The 23,532-nt window shown below is 42.4% G+C and overlaps 1 protein-coding gene across 2 annotated transcripts in view; it reads right to left on the bottom strand.

Annotated features, from left to right (window-relative positions):
* Positions 1 to 1,031: 1,031 nt before the first annotated feature.
* EXT2 (exostosin glycosyltransferase 2) overlaps positions 1,032 to 23,532 on the bottom strand; it is a 79,007-nt gene continuing 56,506 nt past the window's right edge. The window contains exons 10-14 of one of the 2 annotated variants that reach the window (XM_030452231.1): positions 20,955 to 21,121; positions 10,016 to 10,159; positions 9,400 to 9,528; positions 8,099 to 8,181; positions 1,032 to 1,971 (exon numbers count right to left, since the gene is read on the bottom strand). In XM_030452231.1, coding sequence (XP_030308091.1) covers positions 1,833 to 1,971; positions 8,099 to 8,181; positions 9,400 to 9,528; positions 10,016 to 10,159; positions 20,955 to 21,121 — 662 coding nt within the window. In that variant the 3' untranslated portion in view covers positions 1,032 to 1,832. The remainder of the gene's footprint in view (positions 1,972 to 8,098; positions 8,182 to 9,399; positions 9,529 to 10,015; positions 10,160 to 20,954; positions 21,122 to 23,532) is intronic. The other variant, XM_030452232.1, reaches the window with a different exon arrangement.

Consider the following 23,532-nt stretch of genomic DNA (forward strand, 5'->3'; position numbering starts at 1 on the left):
ACAAAGCTTGCAGGGAAACCCATTTACCAGTAATTAAACTTTCCCAGAGAATCCGATGAGCCAGTTTAGGGGCTCATCCCAGGGGAGTTCTGAAGTGAGGCATCCCCTCAGAGCTATTGTTCCAAGCTGATTTTCATTCCCAGCACATCCAGGGCATTGGGCAAGAGAAGTCCTAGTGGGGGGGAGACAAATAGGAGCAGATGTTTCCTGTTTCCAGCCTGACTTTCATTTGGTTTCTGTCATTGCTGCCTACCCAGCTTAGGAGAGGGGCTGAACCATGATGCCTAACACTTGTCCTATTGTCTGGGGGTTGGCAACATCTGAGGAATAAGGTTGTTCACAGGGTAACAGAAAAATGTTGTCTGTGGAGTAGGGTGTCTGTGTAACTGGTTTATCACCCCCCAGTCAGGTAACAACCATTTTATCAGTGAAGCTACAACAAAGATTCCTTTCTCAGATTAATTAGGGAACATCCAGAGTAGCAAAGGGCAAGAGGTGACAGTCCAGGCAATTTAATTTCTAAATTTGCCATGTTTAATTTTCTCATTTGGGTTAATTTCACTATTGGGAAACAACTGCAATGCCTGTGAGAAAGGGAAAGCTTCTCCAAAAGCTTTCCTAAGGTGTCTGTCTCAGTGGCAGCCTGTGTCAACATGTTCCTCAGTTAAATCACAAGCAAAGACTCAGCAGTTTTTCCATCATTGGTCATATATATGAGTCAAGTGTGCATTAATAGTGTCTTGCACCTACACCTAGCCCTGCACGTGGGAGCTGGAGCTGGGAAATTGTGTAAATGGAAGTGGTTTACAGCACACTTCTTGCTGAAGAGTATTCAGATGTGAAAACCTTAGCTCATGGCTGTTGTTCCAATGTAGAGCTGTAACTTGGCTGCTCTGGTTTGATAATGAAAAGCAAAAATGAAGTAAGACTGAAAGGTACATTTTTTTTTTTTTTGTAACTATACAACTAATGCTGAAACAGTCACAGTCTCTTGCACACACACACAGCAGAAAACCTGAGATTTAGGCAGGAAAAAGTGCAGAATTTGGAGTCCTGTCTTGCAGGTCTCTGCTTTGAAGGAGACCATCCTCCCAGCTGCTGTATGCCTCAGTTCCCATCAAAATAATTTAAGCAAAACATAATGCTTTGCCCTTTAAACCCTGTGATAACACACAGATATTTGTTGCTGGTGGTGTAAAAAAAGAAAACAGTTGTCTCACTAGGCAGAAAACCTGGTGGGAGGTGTTCCTGCCCATGGGTTGGAACTGGGGGAGCTTTAGGGTCCCTTCCAACCCTGACAATTCTATGATTTAACAAAAAAAAAAAAGGTTGGTCCCAAAAAAAGGTTGCCTAGGCCAAGAATTAAGCTCAAAAGAGAGGCCCACCAGCCACAGAGGCACTAAACTCCTTCCCAAAGAGAGCAGCTAGACATTGCAGAGAGTTGCCTTGGATGGATGGATGGCTGGCTGGATGCTTACAAACCAGAGAATTCAACAGGTCAGTTCTGCCAGTCAGACCACAGAGAGAGAGAGAGGAGATCCTGGCTGGTTCTTCCAGGTCCACAGCCTCCTTTGGAGAAAAGTGTGTGCTTGCCAGCTCTGGGAAGGCTCACAAAGAGCCTCAATCCTCTGGGAGCAACAGAGAAGCAGTTGTTCAGCTTTCCATTGCATCTTCACACAAGGGAAGCCAACACACCAGGATAAAACATCCATCCTCATCTCCCACGGGTATAACCCACTTTCTAGCCATCATTTTTTTTTTTTTTTTTAAATCTTCAGGGCCTTCTGTTCCTCACAGCACCTTTTTGGCCATTGTTTGTCTCCCAGGTGTCTTTACAAGCTGCCGATATTGGGAAAACTCTTGAGTTTCTCAGGAAAGTCATCTTTGTACAGGACAGGGTCAGCTCGGTGCTCCACCACTTTCAGAGGCATGGTCCCAAAGACAGAGGCAAACTTGTTGATGCATTCAGATCTGGGGAAAGGGAAAGCAGTGGAATTAAGCATCCAAACAACTCAGCTGGCTCCCAGCTTCCACCCCAACCCAACTGCCAGAAAGCTCCAGTCCTGCACTTGGAAGTACTAGTGGGTAAATAAAAAAAAAAAAGAGAGCCTCACCCTAGAGAGAACTGAAAAGAAGCTGTTGTTCTTTGATTTATCCATTTAATCAGAGAGACAAGCAAAGGGATGCTGGCAGCAGCACATGTGCACATGGAGGTCAAAGCTTCCTTTCTCCCTCCCCCTAGAATTCCAGTCATTCTTCAAGCTATGTACATGCTGTAAACCAGAACAGATTAACTGCCAACATGTCTCTTAAAGGGCCACTGTTGGGTCAGTTTGGCTCAGAAGGAAGGTTTTTGCACAAAGCCCAAGTCTTTGTGAAAATGGAAGTCTTATAAAAAAAGAAAATACAATAAATTCTGGAATTTTTAAGGCTTCTGGAGAAGCTCTATCTTTTCCCACAAAACCAAACATGCCTCAGTGCATAGGTAGCACTGACTGGACACTAACTACAAAGTGAAGCTGAAAAACCCCCAAACCTATAAAATTAAACCAATCAGTTCCTTTTCCTTGCCTAAATGAAGAGATACTGAGCAGTAAAAGCCATCACAGTAGCCCAAAAAAAGATCAGACCACTGATGACTCTTTCCATTTTAATAATCTCAGGTGCCAGTAATGCTGTGGAGGGGAAGCACCATGTGCTGCAGAAAACAAGCACCCAGATGTTTAACTTCACATTGCTCCTTTAACTCTTTCACTGAAAGGCAGAGGAAAAACTTGGCTCCTCTGACCTTGGCTCAGCTCCTGTTAACCAAGCATTTTATAAAACATCATTTTAAAAACTTCATCCACTGAGAACGATGACCACAAAGGTCCCCAACACATGAGACAGCTCCAAGGAAACAGGTCAGGCTTCTTTTGCCCTTCAAAAGGGAAAAAAAATAAATAAAAATGAGTGCTTTGACTCAGCTCCAGAGGCTGAGGAGCTGCAGGCAATCCCAGAGCAAGTCTCCTGCTCTCCAAACACTGCACCCTCTCCCGACCCCTCCCAAGCATCAGGGGGGCTCTACAGCTCCAGAATAATTTTCTTCACCCCAACCTGGTCAATCACAGCAACTGAGTGTGACAGTTGTGTGATGGGCACTGCTCAGCACTGCCCCAAACACTCTTTTGATGTAGACGGGACAGCAGGACTGGCTTTCAAAATTAATTCCTCAGCTTCTGAGCCATCCCATGGCTGCCTCCTCAGCTAGAGGAAACGACTGGAAAACACACAAACCCAGGTGTTTTAGTGCTGCTTCTCTGCATAGTTGTTTCAGGCTAAAATGGTGACATTTCAGGCTGTTTTGCAGCCTGATAAAAGTGTCAGAAATACTTCAGATGGGTGATACTTGAATATTCATATATTGAATATACACACAGGTAAATGCAGGTATTTCACTTTCTGCTACTCTCTCATCCCCTCATACTTCTTCCTAGCTCCAAATTCAAACCTTTCCTCTAAGAAACAGATAAAAAGGAATCTGGATTCCAAAAGGAAACTGTGTGCAGAGGGAAGCAACCTCTAAACCTGGGACAAGCACTGTTTGGCTCCAGGCTAGTGCAGAGTTGAAACAGCAAAGGAGCCACCAGTCAGGGTTAAAGCAAAGAGGCTCAAGTGACTGCTTAACATTTGCACCCAGGAGATGAAGGGTTGGGAGGGTAGGGCTTGGGCCCTGGGCTCAGAAAGGTTACAATAACATGGAAAACAGGGAATGAGTGTTTTTTCCTCCAAGAACACACAGCAGTCTCCCTCGCCTCCACGAGATGCCCAAGGCGAGACACTCGAAAGACATCAGATTTTCAGGTAAGCTCAGACTTCCAAAATCCCCTTTTATGCCTGAGAAACCTGGCTCACTGCAATCCAATTTGTGTGTATTAAAGAAGCCTCATGGCAGGAAAAGCACAAACTTCAGAGGCCAGGAGGTGGAGGCACTGGAAGATGTTCCTGTGAGAAGTTTGCACAGCTGCTGGCCCTCACTGGGTTCGTTCTGGAATACAAGAATACCTCTGGTCTACTGGTTCAAAATCCAGTAATGACTGAAAGACATTGTAATGTAACAGCTGCTTGGTGGCTGGTGTGAAATGAATTAGTTATCTCAGCCTGGTAGGCAGGAGTCCACATCAGATCACCCACTGTCACAACTGGAAGGGAGCGGCACCCTCAGAGCAAAAGAAAAAAAAAAAACAACAGTTGGATACTGGAGACAAAACTGACCTCTTCCCCCCCTGGGTTACAGTACCAGATCAAAGATGAGGTCTGATGAGAAAATGTAAAGGCAGAATCCTTCCACAGCCAACTATATCTGGGTGGCAAGACCAGGGGTATCTCAAGAAACCACTTTGTTGTTACAGAAGTGAAAACCATCGGGAAATGGAAAAATGGGTTTGTTCTAATGCCTCTGGCTGGCTTAAAAAAAGTCAGTCCCCAGGAAAAATGAAGTTCAGAGATGAGAAACAGGCTTTTTAGATGAAACATCATACACAAATAACAAAATGTGTTTCAAGGAGCATCACTTCTTTACTAAAATTTCACTGAACTAGAGCACTTGAATTCCAAAGCCATTGCCACTTTTGGACGATGTAAACCCAAAAGGGTAATAAGGTCATTAAACATCCAAAGCTGGGTAGCCAAAAGAATGTCATTTTAATATGGAGGAAAGGTGTTTTTCTTGGCTGTGTTGGTAGTTTTACAAAAGTCAGCCTGAAAGAGTCATGACTACTCCCAAGAATTATTTTTTTTTCCCTTGCTCTGCCAACAACATGCAGTTGTGCTCAGGGAGGAATTAAGATTGAGTGAATGCAGAAACTGAGAGCCCTGTTGTCCCTGGCAGACTGGGGGAACACTGTGCCTGTTAAGGGCTCTCTTAATCAGCTTCCTCTCCCTTATAAACCAAATATTTTTTGGCAGGGTAATGCTGCACCTGAAGCTTTTGGCCAACCTGAAGTGGTTTGTTTGCTTCTTAAGGGAATGGCTTCCTATTCTGACTCTTAACAAATACCTGTATGGCTTATTTAAGACACTGTTGTTAATGTCTTTTTGTATTTACTGCACTGGCACTTGCTCTTTTGGCTGCATTTTATCCAGCTCTCTATTTCTGAGAGCCAGATGCAAAGATGCTAAAGGCAGAAAACTTGTTGCACTTAAGCACCATGTGTAAATACAGGGATTATGAGACCTTTCTCCAGCTTCTTTTGTCACCTGAGATGCAAAGGCTAAGCTAGGGCAAGAAGGAGATTCCTGGCTCAAAGCTTTCTTTAGTTGATGTATTTCAGTGATGGAGTTTGATAACCCTGAGGACTGAAGGATTTCATTTATCTCAGAGCAACTACACAGCAGAAAGAACAGCAGTGGTGGCTTTCCCATGATTTGCTGTAAATATCCTTCAGGATTGGTCAAAAAAAACCCCAAAAACCCAATTAAATCTTTCAATAAGAGACAGAATTAAACTCTGACATCTTTCCTTTGTCTGTGCTGAGTGCCAAAAGGGTCACCAGACCTGGTTAAGTTGCATTTTGCTCCTGCAAAGGTCTCCACAACTGACTTCCCAAACTTTTTGCATCCACAAAACAATAATTAGGCAGTTGCTGGGCATCTCTGTGCTATTTCTGAACTAGAAACCCAACCCTAAATGTTGTTCATGCCCATGACAACCCTGATATAAACTGTTTCTTTCCCAAACAGTATGTTTATCCCTGGATATCCGGGCGAGTTATTAGCTCAGACTACCTGAGTGCTATTTCTGAATGCCAAAAACCAAGCAGCCAGGATAAAAAACCAGGATAAAAAACCAGGATACCCCAGGTATTGTTCTTGGTACCCAACAAAGTTATCTGTACAAAGTGATTAATCTATAATACAATAAGGAATCCCTGATGCATGAAGTTTTTTCTTCTCTCCTGGCCCTGAAAACAGCTGCTGTATGTGTGCATAGATAAATATATGGATGAGCTATAAGTCACTGCTAAGTTACTAAAATTTAGGAGCTGCTATAATTTATTATACATTTAAATTGCTACAGATATTTAAAAACACGAAACCCCTTCAGATTTTCAAACAACTCCCTTGAATTGAAGGCAGACAGTAACAACACAAGGTGCTAGGTATAGGATGCAGTTTCAGCATGGTATTAATGATCTTTAAAATGAAGCCTGAACACATCCTAACTGTATTTCCCCTCAGATTTTCTCCTCTACCCAGAATCTAGTCCTCTGGCCAAAGAAATAAAAGCATGTAGATTTCCCAGAACTCAGTTTATCTCCTCAGGTAAAAGCAAAGCATCAATTTAAACATGTTTGCAATAAGCTGTCAATGGTATTTTAACTTTGAGGAAAGAAGAATTCCCATAGACATGGAAACATGACATTCACCCTGCCTCAGAAAGCACTCTGGAGCAAAAAATACTTTTTCCATCTCTTGTTTTTATAGTCTTTGCCTTAGTGAGAATCTAGATCATGACCAAAATCCCTGTGTGCTGTTGTAATGCTCTCAGTATGATCACAGGAAAGATCAACTGGTTTCACCTAGTCCATCCTATAAACCAGAGCACACTTGCTGGACACTTGGCAACCTCTTGTGCTTAACTTGTTCAGCTAAACTTTTAAGATCAGCAAAACTTCCAGCCTCTTCCTGAAGTTTTCTGCAGAGTAATTTTTACCATCTTCACCGGGGATGTTTTACTTTTAGCTTGCCTACTCCTCTGTTTTTCATCCACCCTTATACATCCAGTCTAATTCTTTGTCTCTAACCTTGGCTGTTAAGCTTTTCAGTGCCTGGCATGACGCTTGGTTACTCAGCCAAAATATATTTCTGTTTTTGTGCATTGTGTAACCTCTGTTTACACATCAATCATCACACCTATAGAGCCTTCTGGTAAGTCAGTCCCTAACCTACTGACCACTTCTGCACGAGTTCATTGTGTGTATGACAATACATAAATATAATGCAATTTAATTTACTTTTCTTAAGGCCAGAAGATGGACACAACACTTTCGTAAGCTGAGAACTCCAAGGAAGGACACCAAAAAAAGCTCACTGTTAGGATGATAACCATGGGAACTGGGGAGGTAACCACATTACATCTCTCAGCCCAAATCTGAAATGACCAATTTGAAATGCAGGTCAGATTTTAATTTTTTTTTAATTTTATCACCTCTTCTGGAATTCTCTTTCAGCACTACAGCTACCCTTGCTTACCTCCCCTATAAATCCTATAGCTCCAAATTGTTTTGCCCTGAAAAGAGAGATGCAACAGCCCAACAAGCCTAAGCTGAAATGCCTTTATCAGCCCTAAATCTCAGGTATGTGCATTTATTATGATTAAGCCTTTTCAAGCAAGGGTGTTTGAAACAAGAACAGTTGTGTAAAAGAGAAGAAACCTTCCCTTATGTGACATATTCAGAAGCCAATGCAGCAAGAAGTCTCCTGTCTTCTTCAAGGCTGGGAAGCCATTTTATGGGGAAGCAAGGAATGCAACTCTTAACTCTCAATATTTCATCCTAGACATTCACTGCCTTTCCACATACATACTTCATTTCACAACTAAATTCTGAGAAAAATGATAATAATGCTGTCCTTGCTAGAAAAAATGTGACATACAATTGTGCAGGCAGAGGATGCAACATGCTACACGATCTTTGGAGGCAATACAATGTCCAAACATAAATTAAAACAACATTACTAATAATTTATATCTTTGCTTTTCTTGGGTAAGCTAGCAACTGTCTGTTTTGTAAAAAAATAAAGCTTACGTTTGTTACAATTGATGTTCCATGGTAAGAAAGAAATGTGGTATTACTGAAAGCACTGCCAACAACCTGAATTTTGTGTGTGTCCTACATGCTTTACAGCTGATATTTTGCCCTTCTCAAGCCCTTCCTTGCAGTAGTCCACTTCTCAGTGTCACATCACCTGTTGTAGGAATGACTTATGCTGTGATATTCCTTCATATTTAGTAATTTACAGAAACACACTGATTTTTTGACCCTAATTTAATGAGGCACAGGATGAGGCTCCAGGGATGGGAATAGGACAATGAGAGAAATAAAGGGTGGTCACTCACCTCTCCACCATGTGTGTCTGGTCCAGTGATAACCCATCAATTGCTGTGCATTCTGGACACTTGAACTTCTTCCTTGGGGTCACCTGCAGAAAGTGACACCAGATCTGCTCAGACACCCACAGGAGGGACATCATCAATCTCCTTGCCCAGGGAGCACCACGCAAAACCCCTGAACACGCCAGCAGTGTAAGCTGAGCTCACCCAAAAAGGGGGGGGTTGTTTTGGTTTTTTTTCTTTTTTAAAAAATAAAAATAATTAAAAAAAAAAGCCTCTCCATTCCTCCATTCAGCTCCATCTGGCCCAGCTGACTTCCAAATTCACAGGGGCCCAATAAAAGCAGCTTGGAGGGGTTTTTCCTTCTGTAGCTGCAAAGAAGTGGCGATGACAAGCTCCTTAATTCCTGTTTAATGACTGTTTTCTCACTGCCAAGGTCCCTGTATAAACACCATTTGTTCTTGCAGCCATAACAGTGATGAAATATAGCTTCCCATACTTCACCCTAACGTTAATCCCAACCCTCTTTTGCTCACTCCAGTTAAGAGCTGCCTGGCAAAGCCTGCAAGGCTCTCTGAATCGCAGAGAGGTGCCAAATGACTCTGCTATGCCCTCATCCAGCTCAAAAAAAACTTTTTCAGCAAAAACACCCACTTTATCTTCTAAAGACTTTTCTAGGAAACGCAGCCACCAGACCCAGTAAATGATGATGGACAGGCAGGGAAAAGGAACCCTGCTAATTGAAGGAACGCCTGTTGGCCTCTAAATCTCATTCCATGTTGACACACTCTGAAATGAATGTACAGAGTGAATGTCCAGACCTGAAAACGTGTCGAAACATGTCAGGAAATGAATTCGAGGCTAAAAAAGTTCATCTAAAGCTGATCTTGCAATTAACATTCTTGCAATTAACATTCCTATAAATCAGCTGTTGCCCGGCCATGACGGAGGGAGCTGTGAACAGTTGGCAATTTCTTTCCTCCAGTGAACTCAAATAGTTAAAATATAGGTATGTGGGCACGTATATTCACCCATATATATCTGTTAGTAAATTACTTTTTCATACCTCATGCAGATAGCTAAAATAACCACCAGAAACAAGTGGTAAAACCCAATTCTATGTTCTTAGTTCACCTAAAAGTTTTACTAAGAGGGTTTTTCTACCATGGAAGGAGAACAAGACACCACACCAGGGGTAGATGAGAGAAAAAGGAACATGAATATATTGTAGCCTACTAAATAGATGTATATGAGCATGCACATCATGTTTTTAACCTCTGGGAAGTGAAACTGCAGAAAAGTCCAACCTTAATGACTGATTTGCCAGTGACGTTTGCCACTAGAAAATTCATGGCAATATCTTCACAATTCATATGTGCATCCACCCAGTTCTTGATGTCTCCAGGCATCTTGTAGGTGTAAAGATAGTTGAAATACTGCAGGACAGAGGGAGAGAGAAGAGAATTTGAAATACACATGCAGCAACTATCAGACTAAATACTTCAGTCACTGAACAGCAGATGGATTACAGGCAAACTGTGACGCGACCTTCAGCCAAGGACTACATTAAGAGAGAAAGATAATTATTTGGTGCTTTAATTACATAATTACTTCTTTCCTGACCAGCACACAAGTTTCTTGACGATCAGTTTTCTTTAATTGGTAGCTACAAAGCTACTTCCACTGCAAAATTTGCTGTGTAGTTAGAGATGATGCAATCTGGGAAGAGCTCTTCTGTAAGCTCATGGAGGTAACTGCTTTATTTTATAACAGAGACGAAGCAGCTGCTTCCAGAGCCAAAGAAAAGGGGCTTATTGCATATCCACAGCATCACAAAACACTCCTAGAACAATGCCAGACACACAGAAAGCTCCTGAACAGAGGTTGATGTTGCCTATTAGTGTCCTGCAAGTTGTGTGCTACCTTGTGGTAAAAGGCTGCCCCGGTGAGCACCATTGAGACTTCATTGGTCCATTCTGATTCATATTTCCATTTGTTCATCTCATGGTCCCAAAGATGCAGGCGACCTGGGTAACCCACCAGCCTGTCAGGGAACTCACGCCAAACCTGGAGAGGAAAAAAAGAGGGGACACAGAGGTGGGGATGCAATACACCTGGCCTGGCAAAGACAAGTTACAAAGTGCACTTTCAGCTCTTTTAAGCCCCAATTTGTGGCCAAATTTTGGCCACAACAACCCCATGCAGCGCTACAGGCTGGGGACAGAGTGGTTGGAGACCAGCCAGGCAGAAAGGGACCTGGGAGTCTGGATTGCCAGGAAGCTGAACATGAGCCAGCAGTGTGCCCAGGTGGCCAAGAAGGCCAATGGCATCCTGGCCTGGATCAGGAACAGTGTGGCCAGCAGGTCCAGGGAAGGGATTCTGCCCCTGTACTCAGCACTGGTGAGGCCACAACTTGAGTCCTGTGTCCAGTTCTGGGCCCCTCAGTTTAGGAAGGGGATTGAGGTCCTGGAGCAGGTCCAGAGAAGAGCAAGGAGGCTGTGAAGGGATCCAGCACAAGTCCTGTGAGGAAGGGCTGAGGGAGCTGGGGGTGTTCAGCCTGGAGAAGAGGAGGCTCAGGGGAGACCTCATCACTCTCTACAACTCCCTGAAAGGAGGTTGGAGCCAGGGGGGGGGTTGGGCTCTTTTCCCAGGCAACTCTCAGCAAGACAAGAGGGCACGGTCTCAAGTTGTGCCAGGGGAGGTTTAGGTTGGATATTAGAAAGAATTTCTTTACAGAGAGGGTGATCAGACATTGGAATGGGCTGCCCAGGGAAGTAGTGGATTCTCCATCTCTGGAGATATTTCAAAAGAGACTGGATGTGGCACTCAGTGCCATGGGCTGGGAACCGCAACGGTGGTTCAAGGGTTGGACTTGATGATCTCTGAGGTCCCTTCCAACCCAGCCAATTCTATGATTCTATGATTCTATTCCTGGATGATGCCTGAAAAACCCTCATCTTGCTTTGGAAGGACCCAACAGCTCAGGGATGCTGTGGCCCCCAAGCAAAAAGTCCCTAAAAAAACTCCAGAACTACAACTTGGTTGCTGTAGAGAAATAGAAGCCACTCCTCCCCAAAAAGATTTTGACAGGAACTCAACCTAAGCATGATTAAAATGGAACTTTTTGATGTTAACTTCAGTAGATAAGGCTACAACCTAACTGCTTGCACAGCTGGCTTTGGATCAAGCCAACCTGCTTCCTTTGACATGAACAGCCTTAAAACAGGCTTACATTTTAATATTTCTGGTATTCTTTAGTGGGTGCTTGGAGGGATCTACAGCTACATGGAAGGGCTCTTTGCCTTTGACTTGTTCCAGACAGCTGGATACAATCAAGATACCATCCTTGTCACTCCATACATTATTTTCTAGCTGACTACAGGATCAAACACAGTAGACAAGAACAAGGAGGGCATCATTAACACAACCCCTGTTCTCCACACTGCTGGCCACATTAAATAATGGGCAATTTTTGCTTTAGGGGAGAAAAGAAAAAAAAAAAAGAGAAAAGATTATAATTATTTAAAAGGGTCTGAAGGCTATTTGTTTGCTAAATACACAGTGTATCTTTCTGCTGATCTATAATAAAGTCAGTGTTTATCTGCATTATTTGCAGACAAATGACTCAAAAATTGTCCTTTAATCCAAACAGCTACGAGGCTTTTTTGAAGATTACAAGTCTTGACTCTCTGACACATGGGGTTAGGTCACAAGAGTTTCTGGTTTAGGCTGGTAGTGCACAAACAAATACACACAAACTTCATTGTGTGCAAAACCAACAGCAAAATGTGTCACGGATCCCAAACTATAAAAAAAATCTCTTTTATTTGTATGAAGGGCAAGGGAACCCTAGTGTTGAATTTACAGGAAAGAAATGTGCTCTGGAAGGCCACCATCCTACAAACCTCACCTCATCAGCAGTTGCCTTTGGGCCCCTTTTGTGTGTTTTGGTTGAGAGGCTCCCCTGTTATAGACCCCCTGCCAATATTTTGTCAAAGTAAAGATGATAAAAGCATCAACTTTGAAGTTGCTGCTGCTGTATCTATGTTTCTGTGACTCTGCATTGCTTTTCATCTGCACATCTCAGCACACTTTATTGCTGTCAGTTAATATAGCCCCAGAATCCCTTGATGAGAGCAGTTATTTCAAACGTATAGATGAGGAAACCTGCCAAAAATCATGGAAGAAATAAGAATGGGAACCAGAATTCTGACTCCCTGACCTGTGTTTTATCCAGAAATCCATCTTTCTAGACAGTTCTAGGGCACAAGTAATGAGTATTTAAACAGGGCAATGTCTAACAGAGGGTTCTTGAAAGCAAAAAATTATTTGAAACTGGAGAGAATGGGTAGGATGCTGTCACAAGTTGGTGCCATTTGGTCATTTAAAAAAAAAAACCACAGATTTTTGGCAGGCAAGCCAGGAAGGGCTTGAGATACCTATTTTGACATCATGTCAAAAACATCTTTATTAACATAAAGAACTAAAAAACAAAGGCATGGCCACTCCCTCTTCCAAAATTGTATTTCTTGCTGTTCTGCAGGACTCAAAAATGTAATTATTTAATTTTAATAGATATTTTTTTCAGCCTGACTGTTAAAATTCCCATCTCCCAGCTGCTGGAAGGCACCACTACATAAGCTCCTGAGGATTTGCCAGGCCACTCCAGCCCTCACCATCCTGGGCTAAGAATTCCTGTAGAGGGAATGGCACGGATATTAAAGGCAGCTGAAAGAAAGATTAAACTCAGCTACTGCTTCCCAAGAGACTTCAGAGCCTTGACAAACACAGAACCAGAGATTCATTCCCCTTCTAGTTTTTGCCCTCAGTGTCATCTGGAAGAGTCCAAGTGACATAAAAATAAAATCAACTCGAATGCAGGTTCCTCATACAGATTTCTTTGTACCTCTGTAAAGTTCAACCTTACCCTGCCTCTGGCAAACTGGCAGCTTGATGCATCTGAAAAATAACTTAAGTTGCTTTAAACAAAGATTCCTTTTAAAAGTACCAAAGGCAATGGGAAATCTTGGGCTTTTAATGCTCTTCATCACTAGCTCCTTCAATTGTAATTCCTGGAAAGGCTCCAAATAGCTGCATCCAGCTCGTTGCCCAAACCCATACATATGTTTTGTGCCAAAATTCATATATACAGCTACTGCTTCTGAGGAAGTCTTCAGCATAAAAATAGTTGTAATGATTCTTATAGTACTCTCTGGTCTGTACTACTGTCTATTTCCTTGTCTGATGGGTGCCTATAATTCATTAGCCTGTTAGGAACACATTCCATTTGAGCCAGTGATCTTATTAGCTTTCTCAGAGCAGAGAAGGATAGCATGATTTAATAGTGATAAGGGACACTTCCAAGGAAAAACACATTGCCAAGTGAAGAGGAGGTACACTCCTTCCTGGACAACACTATTCCAAAGACTTCCAGACAGCCCTGATGAGAAATCTTTTTGGACAAAGCATTTCCTAGAGGAAAAGTCAAACAGAAGTTCAGACTTGGTAGTTTTTCCTTAAAATGCTGTAAAATCACCAAGAGAAAATGAGAGTAATTTTGGTTTCAAGTCAAGTTCCCCAAGTGACAGGAACATCCCAGCTAAAACACCCCCCAGTCTAACCTCTCCCTGCCCCAACTGTTCTGTGCTGGTCCTCTGGGCCATCAGCTAATCCTGCAGAGAAGCAGGGTTGGTTTTTTTTCCAGAATATACTCCAACATTCATGCATTACATTTATTAAGCCACATGAAACTTCAGGAACTGGCAAGTGGCAACTAGAAAGGTTTTATATCTAATAAACAGGAAAATAATAAGAATGAAGCACTGCATATCCACTACAAATGAAAGAAAATCAAATCAATCAGTATTCCTTCTCTCCACTCACAGCTCCATCCACTCCCCTGGCCCTCAAAGAGGTGGCTTCTGCTATCAGTGAAAAAAAAAAAGCAAAATATAAATACAAAGTCCATTAAAAGATAAGCAAAGCTTCACATGCAAATAACTTGTAAAATGACTTCAGTCTGAAGAGCAGCTTTGAATGTGGCCAGCACCGACCTACAGAGAAGTCTTTTGGGAAGCAGTTATATCACTCCCTCTATAACAGAAAGCTGAAAAATACATTTTTAAGAGTGAAAATGGGCATAGGAGAATTCTGCTAAGGAAGGCATTCAAACTTTAGGATGATTTTAGCCTAGTGAAACAGATAATTCTGAGTTTGGGTTTTTTGTTGTTGGTTTTTTTGTTTTTGTTTTTTTTTAGAATGCCAGAGCCATGAAACACTGGAAGAACCCCTCTGTGACAGAATAAGATCTCCAGGCAGTAGGCAAAAAGCTTCCAACAGAAAAAACACAGCTTTGCAATGCACCATTATAATATTTTCTGTGAACGAGAAACCTGCACTCCAGAGCAATAATCAAATTTATTTTGACAAAGAGCTGCCTAAATCCCTAAATTTAAAAAAAAAAACCTGCCTGAACTTCATGCTTGGAAACTGCTGCCCTTGTTTTTTCAGGCTGGCAGAAATGCTAAACCATCTGTCCCAAGGCCAGCAGAGATGGGAACACTGCAGCTTTCAGGAGCAGCCAGTGCTTCTGTTTTCCCTTTTTTTAAGATTATGATAAGCTGAATCCTTGCTTCTCTCTTCTGGGGTCTCTTTCATCCTCCTTCCATAAGCACCAAAAATCAATAAAAAAGGAAAAAGCTGTTTAGCCCTACTAGGTTTTTCCATTGCTCTAAGTCACAGTTACATGGTGATACCACCATGTAACCTAGCAGAAATACTTCTTTCAAAGAATGTCACAAGGATTCTTCTGCTACCTTAACACAGCAGAACACAGGGACTATTTTTCTCCTTGCCCTAATAGATTTACACAATGCCATAAATCACTGTCCCCTAATAGTTCACTTTTAACAAGTAAAAAAATGTCTGACACTTTGAGTGTTGCTATAATTTTTTATGGCTGAAAGTGTACAGAGATCAAAGTTTTCAGGTTTTTTCTGGGCTTGCTTTAGACATTCAGACAAGTCTGTGACAGAGGGGGTTTGGGCCACATGTTTAAATGTAAAGTCTCAAGGATGTCAGAAGGAGAAAAGAAAATGACTGAATGTCACGTTTCCAGCCCTTCATTTCACCAAAGCAGAAGCAGACATACTTTAAAAAAAAAAAACAAACCAAAAAACAACTTCTTGGTAACATTATGTGCTGCTACTGTTCCCTCTGGATTCTCCTGCAAATGAGTCAAGAGCTTGAGAGATCCTTTTCTGGTAAGACACATAAACAGATAAATAATCAGGGGCTGAGGACAATTTAAACATCTGGGAGCCAGTTCAGGGCTGTCAGGCAAGTCACAGACACTCAGGAACAGGAAAGATCAATCTTCAGCCCCTGATTTCTGTGCCAGAGAGTAGGAACTACATCACCTCCTCTTACTCTGTATTCCATGTAAATTGTGTGCTTATAAAATAATCCACTGTGCTTCTGTATTCAAAGACATTTCTGTTCACTTTACAACAGGAAAAAAAAAATAAATCTCAAAACATAAGGATTAAAACCACAGGTTTGTCTCAACTATCTGCCCAATCAGGTATTTTCATTTTCCATCAATGTGGCTCTACAGTAAGTTCAGTTCCCGGAATCAAGAGCAATAGGGCTTATAATAAACCACAAAAAAACTGCAGGAGCAATATTTTTTAGTCTGCCAGTCTCAAGTCTTTCAGTCTCGTGCCCAAAGAGTTCCATTCAAACACTGAAAATGAGGATTGCTACTCCAGGAGTCCCTGCAACCAATGCATGTGGTCCCCATAAAACCAGTGTAGCCCAACAGCTGGACTGGGAGATCAAATAGACTGGTTTGGGTTGGAAGGGCCCTTAAAGCTCCCCCAGTGCCAACCCCTTTCCATGGGCAGGGACACCTCCCACCAGCCCAGGTTGCTCCAAGCCCCATCCAACCTGACCTGAGACACTGCCAGGGATGGGGCAGCCACAGCTTCCCTGGGAAACCTGGCACAGGGGCTCAGCACAGAATGCTGAGCTTGGAAGAGACCTCCAAGCTCATCCAGCCCAACCTTGCACCAACACCACAGCCAACTCCTAACCCATGGCCTTAAGGACCAGCTCCAAATGCCTTTTCAATGCCTCCAGGGATGGGGACTCCACCACCCTCACCCCAAAGAATTTCTTCCTCATCTCCAACCTCCATCTCCCCTCTCCCACTTGGAAACCATTTCCCCTTCTCCTCTCCCTACCCCCCGTGTCCAAAGCCCTCCCCCAGCTTTCTTGTAGCCCCTTCAGATATTGGAAGGTTGCTCTGAGCTCACCTGGGAGCCTCCTCTTCTCCAGGCTCAACAACCCCAATCCCTCAGCCTGGATTCCCAGGGGGCTGCTCAGCCCTCTGAGCATTTCAGTGGCTCTGCTCTAGACACCTTCCAGGAGCTCTGTGTCCTTCTGATGCTGGGCACTCCAGAACTGGACCCAGAACTCCAGGTGGGGTCTGACAGGAGCAGAGCAGAGGGGGAGAATCCCCTCCCTCGACCGCTGTCTGTGCTGCTGGTGGTGCAGCCTGCCCAGCTCACTTCTCCAGCCTGCCCAGGTCCCTCTGGATTGCCCTTCCCTTTGGTTTGTTGACTTCACCCCAGTTTGGTATTGTCAGCAAACTTGCTGAGGGTGCATTCAATTCCACTGTCCATGTCACCACCAAAGATGTTGAACAGCACTGGTCCCAGTACTGACCCCTGAGGAACACCACTGCTCTCACCTCTCCATCTGGACACTGATTCCCAACCCGTTCCTTATCCAAGGAATGGTCCATCCATCAGCTCTGGATCATTCCAGTTTAGAGATCAGAATGCCATGTGGGACAGTGTCAGATGCTTTGCACAGGTACAGGTAGATAATGTCTCTTTTTCTGCTTTGTCCACCAAGGCTGTGACCCCCTCATAAAATGCCACCAGATTACCCTTGCCCTCAGTGAAGCCACCTTGGCTGTCACCAACCATCCCTTTGCCTTAGCAGAACCTTGAGGATCTGCTCCAGGACTTTGCCAGGCACAGAGGTGACACTGACTGGCCTTTTTTTCCATTTTTGAAAATGGGGGTTTATGTTTCCCCTTTTCCAGTCAGCAGGAACTCTGAAGAGTTGTAACTCCTAATCTGACACCTACTCACACTGACTACAGGAGAATTCATGCCAACCTTCCTTCACCACATTTCTTTTTTTTCATAAGAATATTCCTTTCCTGCCTAAGTGCCCAGACTCCATATATGTGAAGTTCCAGATATTCTCCATAAAAACCCCAGATATTCCAGATATTCTTCATAAAAACCCCAGCTCCTTCAGCAGGTCTTGTCCTCACCGGACTTGTGCTCCACTCCCTCAAGTCCTCCAAGCCTCCTTTGCCAGCAGCAGAGATTCATTTGGAACTACTTACACAAGTCCCTTAAGCTTTTCAGAAAAACTTCTCTTCAGTTGCTTTAAGACAGCTTGATGAAAATCAAACTGCAGATGGAGCCAGGATTTACACAGCACACAGATTACTGTCTGACCATTTTTATCTCAGCAGTTCGCCCTCAAAAATTGCACCAACACAGAGAAAAGTTGGGGCAGCTTCCAGAGCTGCCAACAAACATCATGGAGACAACAGACTACAGATAAGTATCTGTGTATATATATATATATACAGATATATAGATATATATCTATAGATAGCTATATCTATATATCCATCTGTATCTATATATCTATATGGATATATTTTTATATATCTATATAATTATATCTATATAGATATATCTCTATATATCTAGATATATATATTTACATATCTAGATATATATCTATATAGATATATCCATGTATCTATATCTATCTATATCATATATCCATCCATATATATCCATATATATCTATATTGATATATCTATATAGATATATATCTATATAGAAATATATAGATATAGATATATAGATATATAGATACAGATATCTGTATCTGTGTGTATATATATATATATATATATGGCCCCAAAAAAACCCCAAACTGACCTTTCTTTCAGTTATATCCATTCCATCTTTCATATTTCATGTCTTCACCTGTTACTATTAACCTGGCAAGGGAAGTGTTTCCTTTCTGGAGACACAGATGATAGATTAAACCTCCCTCTCCACTACTTAACATCTTTGTTATTACATCAGCATTACCTACATTACCACAGGTCATTTTTTGAGTCCAAAAGCTTGTTATTTGCTAACAGTCTCTTTCACTGGAGAGGGGGAAAAGAGCCATAATTTATCAAATTAAAGAAATATTTCCAACATCTCAAAAAATATCTTCTTGCGTTAACAACTACACTTGAATTGCTAAAAAAAAAGGACACAACTATCACATTTAATTTGCTTCCTACCCTTTAGAAAAATGGTTTTCATTCTTTTCACTCCATTTAGATAATAGTTTCGTGTTCTGGCTCTCATGTATGAAGCCAGGTGTTGTTTTGCTCTCAGTTTTCCAGCTTCTCTGCTCCACAGGTGTGACTACACGATTCCATTTTAAAAATATGGTAATTCCATTCTTTAATGTTTCCGATTTAATTAGCAATACAGCATGTTTGTCTTCAATACACACACACACAATGGGCCATGTCAGATTGTGGGCTCTGTCTGATACAAATGGAAGACAAAAATTAACTCATACAAACCAAAGTTTTGAAAGGAAGGCAGCAGTGTTGCTGGAAGTGAATTCGTTTAGAAAATCCAAGGCACATGAAGACTTTAACCTCTTGGTACTGGTAAACTGATTTGGACAAGCTTTCTTTTTCTTGATAGCCTCATTGCATGAGGCTATCATGCAGTGCTACAGGCTGGGCACAGAGTGGTTGGAGAGCAGCCAGACAGAGAGGGACCTGGGAGTTTGGATTGCCAGGAAGCTGAACATGAGCCAGCAGTGTGCCCAGGTGGCCAAGAAGGCCAATGGCATCCTGGCCTGGATCAGGAACAGCGTGGCCAGCAGGTCCAGCGAAGGGATTCTGCCCCTGTACTCAGCCCTGGTGAGGCCACAGCTTGAGTCCTGTGTCCAGTTCTGGGCCCCTCAGTTCAGGAAGGATATCGAGGTCCTGGAGCAGGTCCAAAGGAGGGCAACCAGGCTGGTGAAGGGACTCAAGCACAGACCCTATGAGGAGAGGCTGAGGGAGCTGGGGGTGTTCAGGCTGGAGAAGAGGAGGCTCAGGGGAGACCTCATCACTCTCTACAACTCCCTGAAAGGAGGTTGGAGCCCGGGGGGGGTTGGTCTCTTTTCCCAGGCAACTCTCAGCAAGACAAGAGGGCACGGTCTCAAGTTGTGCCAGGGGAGGTTTAGGTTGGATATTAGAAAGAATTTCTTTACGGAGAGGGTGATCAGACATTGGAATGGGCTGCCCAGGGAAGTAGTGGATTCTCCATCCTTGGAGATATTTCAAAAGAGACTGGATGTGGCACTCAGTGCCATGGGCTGGGAACCACAGGGGGAGTGGATCAAGGGTTGGACTTGATGATCTCTGAGGTCCCTTCCAACCCTGCCAATTCTATGGTTCTATGATTAGAAGAGCAGCTGCTGCATCTTGGCCATGCCAGGCATGTGACACTTGCATCTCCCAGCTGACATTCCACAGTTCCTCTTTTCCATTGCACTCCACCTTACTTTGGCACGTCCTCAGGAAGCCTCCTCTGCTCCCCAAACCCTTCATTTCTGAAACCTCATTTGTCTACCAATGCACTTGAATAGCACTTCTGATTTGCCTAAAAAATGAAACTTTTCCCAAGGATGCAACTCCCAGCCTACAGACTGCTTCCATTCCACAAATTACACATTTTCTGGAGTCTCTTGAAATTTCTGTGCTAGTGACCAACATTTTTCTTTTAGCTGGCAGTATTTTCCATCGAGACTGGGAAAATCTTCCAGCCAGCACTGAAGAGCTACACCAACCTGAACCAGCAGATCCTGCCGTGATTCCTTGACTTCAATAGGTGTCCTGGTTTGGGCCAGGATAAAGGTGATTTTCTGTCTTGTACTTTTGCTTTTAGCTAAGTCTCTTGGAAGCAGATGCACTTGCTGAAATTAACAGCAAGATTCTCAGACAGTGTGTGCTTCTAGGACTGATAACACTCGATGTTTATAGTTACTGCTAGAGACTGGTGTGCAGAGCCAAGGGCACTGCTCAGCTCTGAGGAAAACTTTTACCCTCCAGAAGGAATAAAGAGGTCCCACCTGCAGCCTCCTTTGGGGAGGAACGGACAAGATAGATGCCAGAATTGACCAAACAGAGTATTCCATCCCATACACCTCATACTCAGGATAAATTTGAGGCATCACAGGGGCCAAGCCAGATTTCCTGCTTCCAGCTTCCAGCTGCCTGCCCTTCCTGCCTTTCCTGCTTCCCTTCCTTCACCCAGCATCCTGGAAGGATTCCATCCATTCCTCTGCCTGTGCTCCTGATCCGTGCCAGCCCATATCTGTGTGTTCCTGCCTCCTGATCCCGACTGCTGCCAACTCCAGGAGTCCAGCCTGGACTTTCCCAGGGCTGCCCTGCAGCCTCGGTGGTGACATGAGAGTTATTGGGGGAAAAGGGGGGAGGAACATGGTATCCATTTTCCTGTATATTTGTATATATTCAGTAATTTTTCCTATTTATCATTATTGTTTCATTAAAGTTGTGTAGTTTAGTTTCCAACCCATCAGTCTCTCTCCCTTATTCTCTCTCCTTTCTTTATCAAGGAGGAGAGAGAGATTAATAGAGAGAGTGTGGTACTCGGTTTCATTGCCCGGCCAGTGTTAAACCCTGACAATATGTTATACCCATGCAATTTTGGAAAGAACAACCAAACCCAGTTCTCTTACCTCATAGCCAAATTGGAGTTCATCTGAGGTCAGCATAATGATATCATCATCAATAGCCAAGACAGCTTCTGTTTCAATCTCATCATAGGGGAAGAAGCGGTTGCTGAGCTTGTTTTCTGCAGTCCTGACAACCTTCAGGGGAACACGAATCTTGGGCCAGAGGGAATCTAGAGAGGAGAAAAAGAAATTGTCTTCAATTAGTCAATATTATACTTCACTTCCAAATAAATCTGCACATCTGTCTTAGCCTCTCTTGATGTGCTTTTTTTTTTTTCTGCACACCTGGAAAAATCAAAAGCTTCTTAACGACCAAGTTACACGAGGCTTGGCTCTAAAAAGTCAGCAATATTATGTATTGATTTAGGACACACAGCAAGAGGAGGTATTTTATTCAACTGCAACTATTTCAACAAATTTGAAGCACTGATTGAGTCATAAAGAATTTGAGAAGAAATGTTAGTTTTATCAAATTCTGAAAAAAATATAGTTTAGTCTATCAAAAATCTAAATACACATAAAATATTCATCATTATTGACAGTTAAGGATTAGATTCTGTGTAAGAGGAATTTCATCTTCCAAGTCCTCAGTGACAAAAAAAAAAAGCTAGATAACTGCAAAGGATTCTAGCTGAGCACTACAGCATCCTTACAAGTGGAAGAGAGCACTGGGGGACATAATCATGAAAACTCCCAGGTCAAATGATGCTTTAACCAGCAACCAAAACCCACACAGATTTACAACCAGATCCAATTTACTCTGCAATGAGATTAAATTTCCACATCCTCTTAGGTGTATAAATGTAGCACCCAAGTGTCACCATCATGTTGTTAACAGCATCATTCTTTGCATCCTTGCTGGCAAGTTAAGAGCAGCTGAAGGGGTGCTTCAGCAGCAGACGAATTATTTTTCTAGTCAGGAGCCAGAATTGTATTTATATAGGAAATTCCTTGCTCTAATTATTCAACATCCATTCCCAGTTTTAACATTCAGCCTCAGGAAACTGAGGACCCACACAGCTCTGTACAGAGCTCACCTTGAGACACCCATTCCAAGTAGTAGCAAGTTGAAAAGCAGCACAGAAACACAGAAATTTATCACTATAAATTAAATGCAAATGGTTTCTTACAGACCCTGCAACTGGGAGCAGCAGGGAAGGGTAATGAAGAGCTGGAAACACAGAGTACACTCTTGATGGGGAGAACTGAATGCATGGTCAGCATGGAGACCCATATCACAAATTCAAATTAAAAAAAGGTCCAATTATTGGCTAAGATAATGATGACTCAGAGATGCTCATAAAACTATACTTTTCCTGCTTTACTTCCCCCGTAGCAACATCTAGGAATATCTCATGCTGGGGGTATCTCATGACTGATCTTGGCACCTGATTAATCCATATTAAGCTCAGACTTCCCACAGCCTCTGTGAAACCCATTTGGAACTGGAAAAGGGAAAATGCTTCCCAGAAGTTGTCCAAGGTAGAAGAACACCAATATAAGAATAGTTGAAAGCATCTGTAGACATCCTCTGGATGGACCAACACTTGCACAGAATCCCACAAGCTGCAGTCATCTCTCCCACCTGATCTGTTATAAAATTTATTTCCATGATGCTCCTTCTAATTGGACTGTAATGGTCTGTATGAATCCAGCTAATTGAAATTGATGCTGGAAGCCTAAAAAGTACATTTTCAGTCTCAAAGATTGAAGGGCAGAATTTGCCTGGAATCTTAAGTGTCAAAAACCTGTCAGAAACAACACCCAGCAAGTTACATCTCTTTATTGCCAGAATTCCTTCAATAATGGCTGAAAAAGTTTGTTCAGACAACTGAACAACTCAACTGTTTCAGCTTAGAACTGGCTGCTTAAAATGGATGCTTTCTACCTACATTTGTATACACCAATGCACAGAATTCCTCTTATATACAACAAAATAGAACATTGGTTTATTATTTATTATTTATATTTATTTTACATACTATATATATTATATTTATATTTATTTATTATACACTATTTAGAGCCCAGTTCTGTTACACTGAGTTTTTTAAGCTAAATCTCTAGACTTCCTTAGGAAAGGACATTGCAAAATGTTTAAGATGATTCATGGGAGACTAAACCCATCATGAACTGGTTCTCTAGCTACTCAAGGAAAATGCCTCAAGTCCATGATCAAGAAGCCAAATTAATTCAGAACCTAAAGAAATATTAAAAAAACCATTCCTACTAGTGCTAAGCATGCAAAAAAATCCTGCTACTGAGGATTTTATTATTCAAGTTAACACTTTTTTTAGATACAGCAATTCATAGGATACTCAGGCTCCTTTTCCCCAGTGTTTTACATCAATATTGTCCATTGACAGCATCAAAAATGATTATTGGAGTAATTCCTATAGTCATTATAGTCCATATCTTACTCCAGGAGTATCAGCAAGTCAGCTCCAGGAACCATGACCAATACAGCTACAGAGAAAGCACACACTCTTTAAAGTGCATTTTTTATTTTTCTAAAACTGAACCTAAAAAGGAATTGAGCTCCCCCAGGATTTGTAGTTCCTTGGGTATTTACAGGCAGCAA

The sequence above is a fragment of the Calypte anna genome, chromosome 5A (assembly GCF_003957555.1).
Source record: "Calypte anna isolate BGI_N300 chromosome 5A, bCalAnn1_v1.p, whole genome shotgun sequence".
NCBI lineage: Eukaryota > Metazoa > Chordata > Aves > Apodiformes > Trochilidae > Calypte > Calypte anna.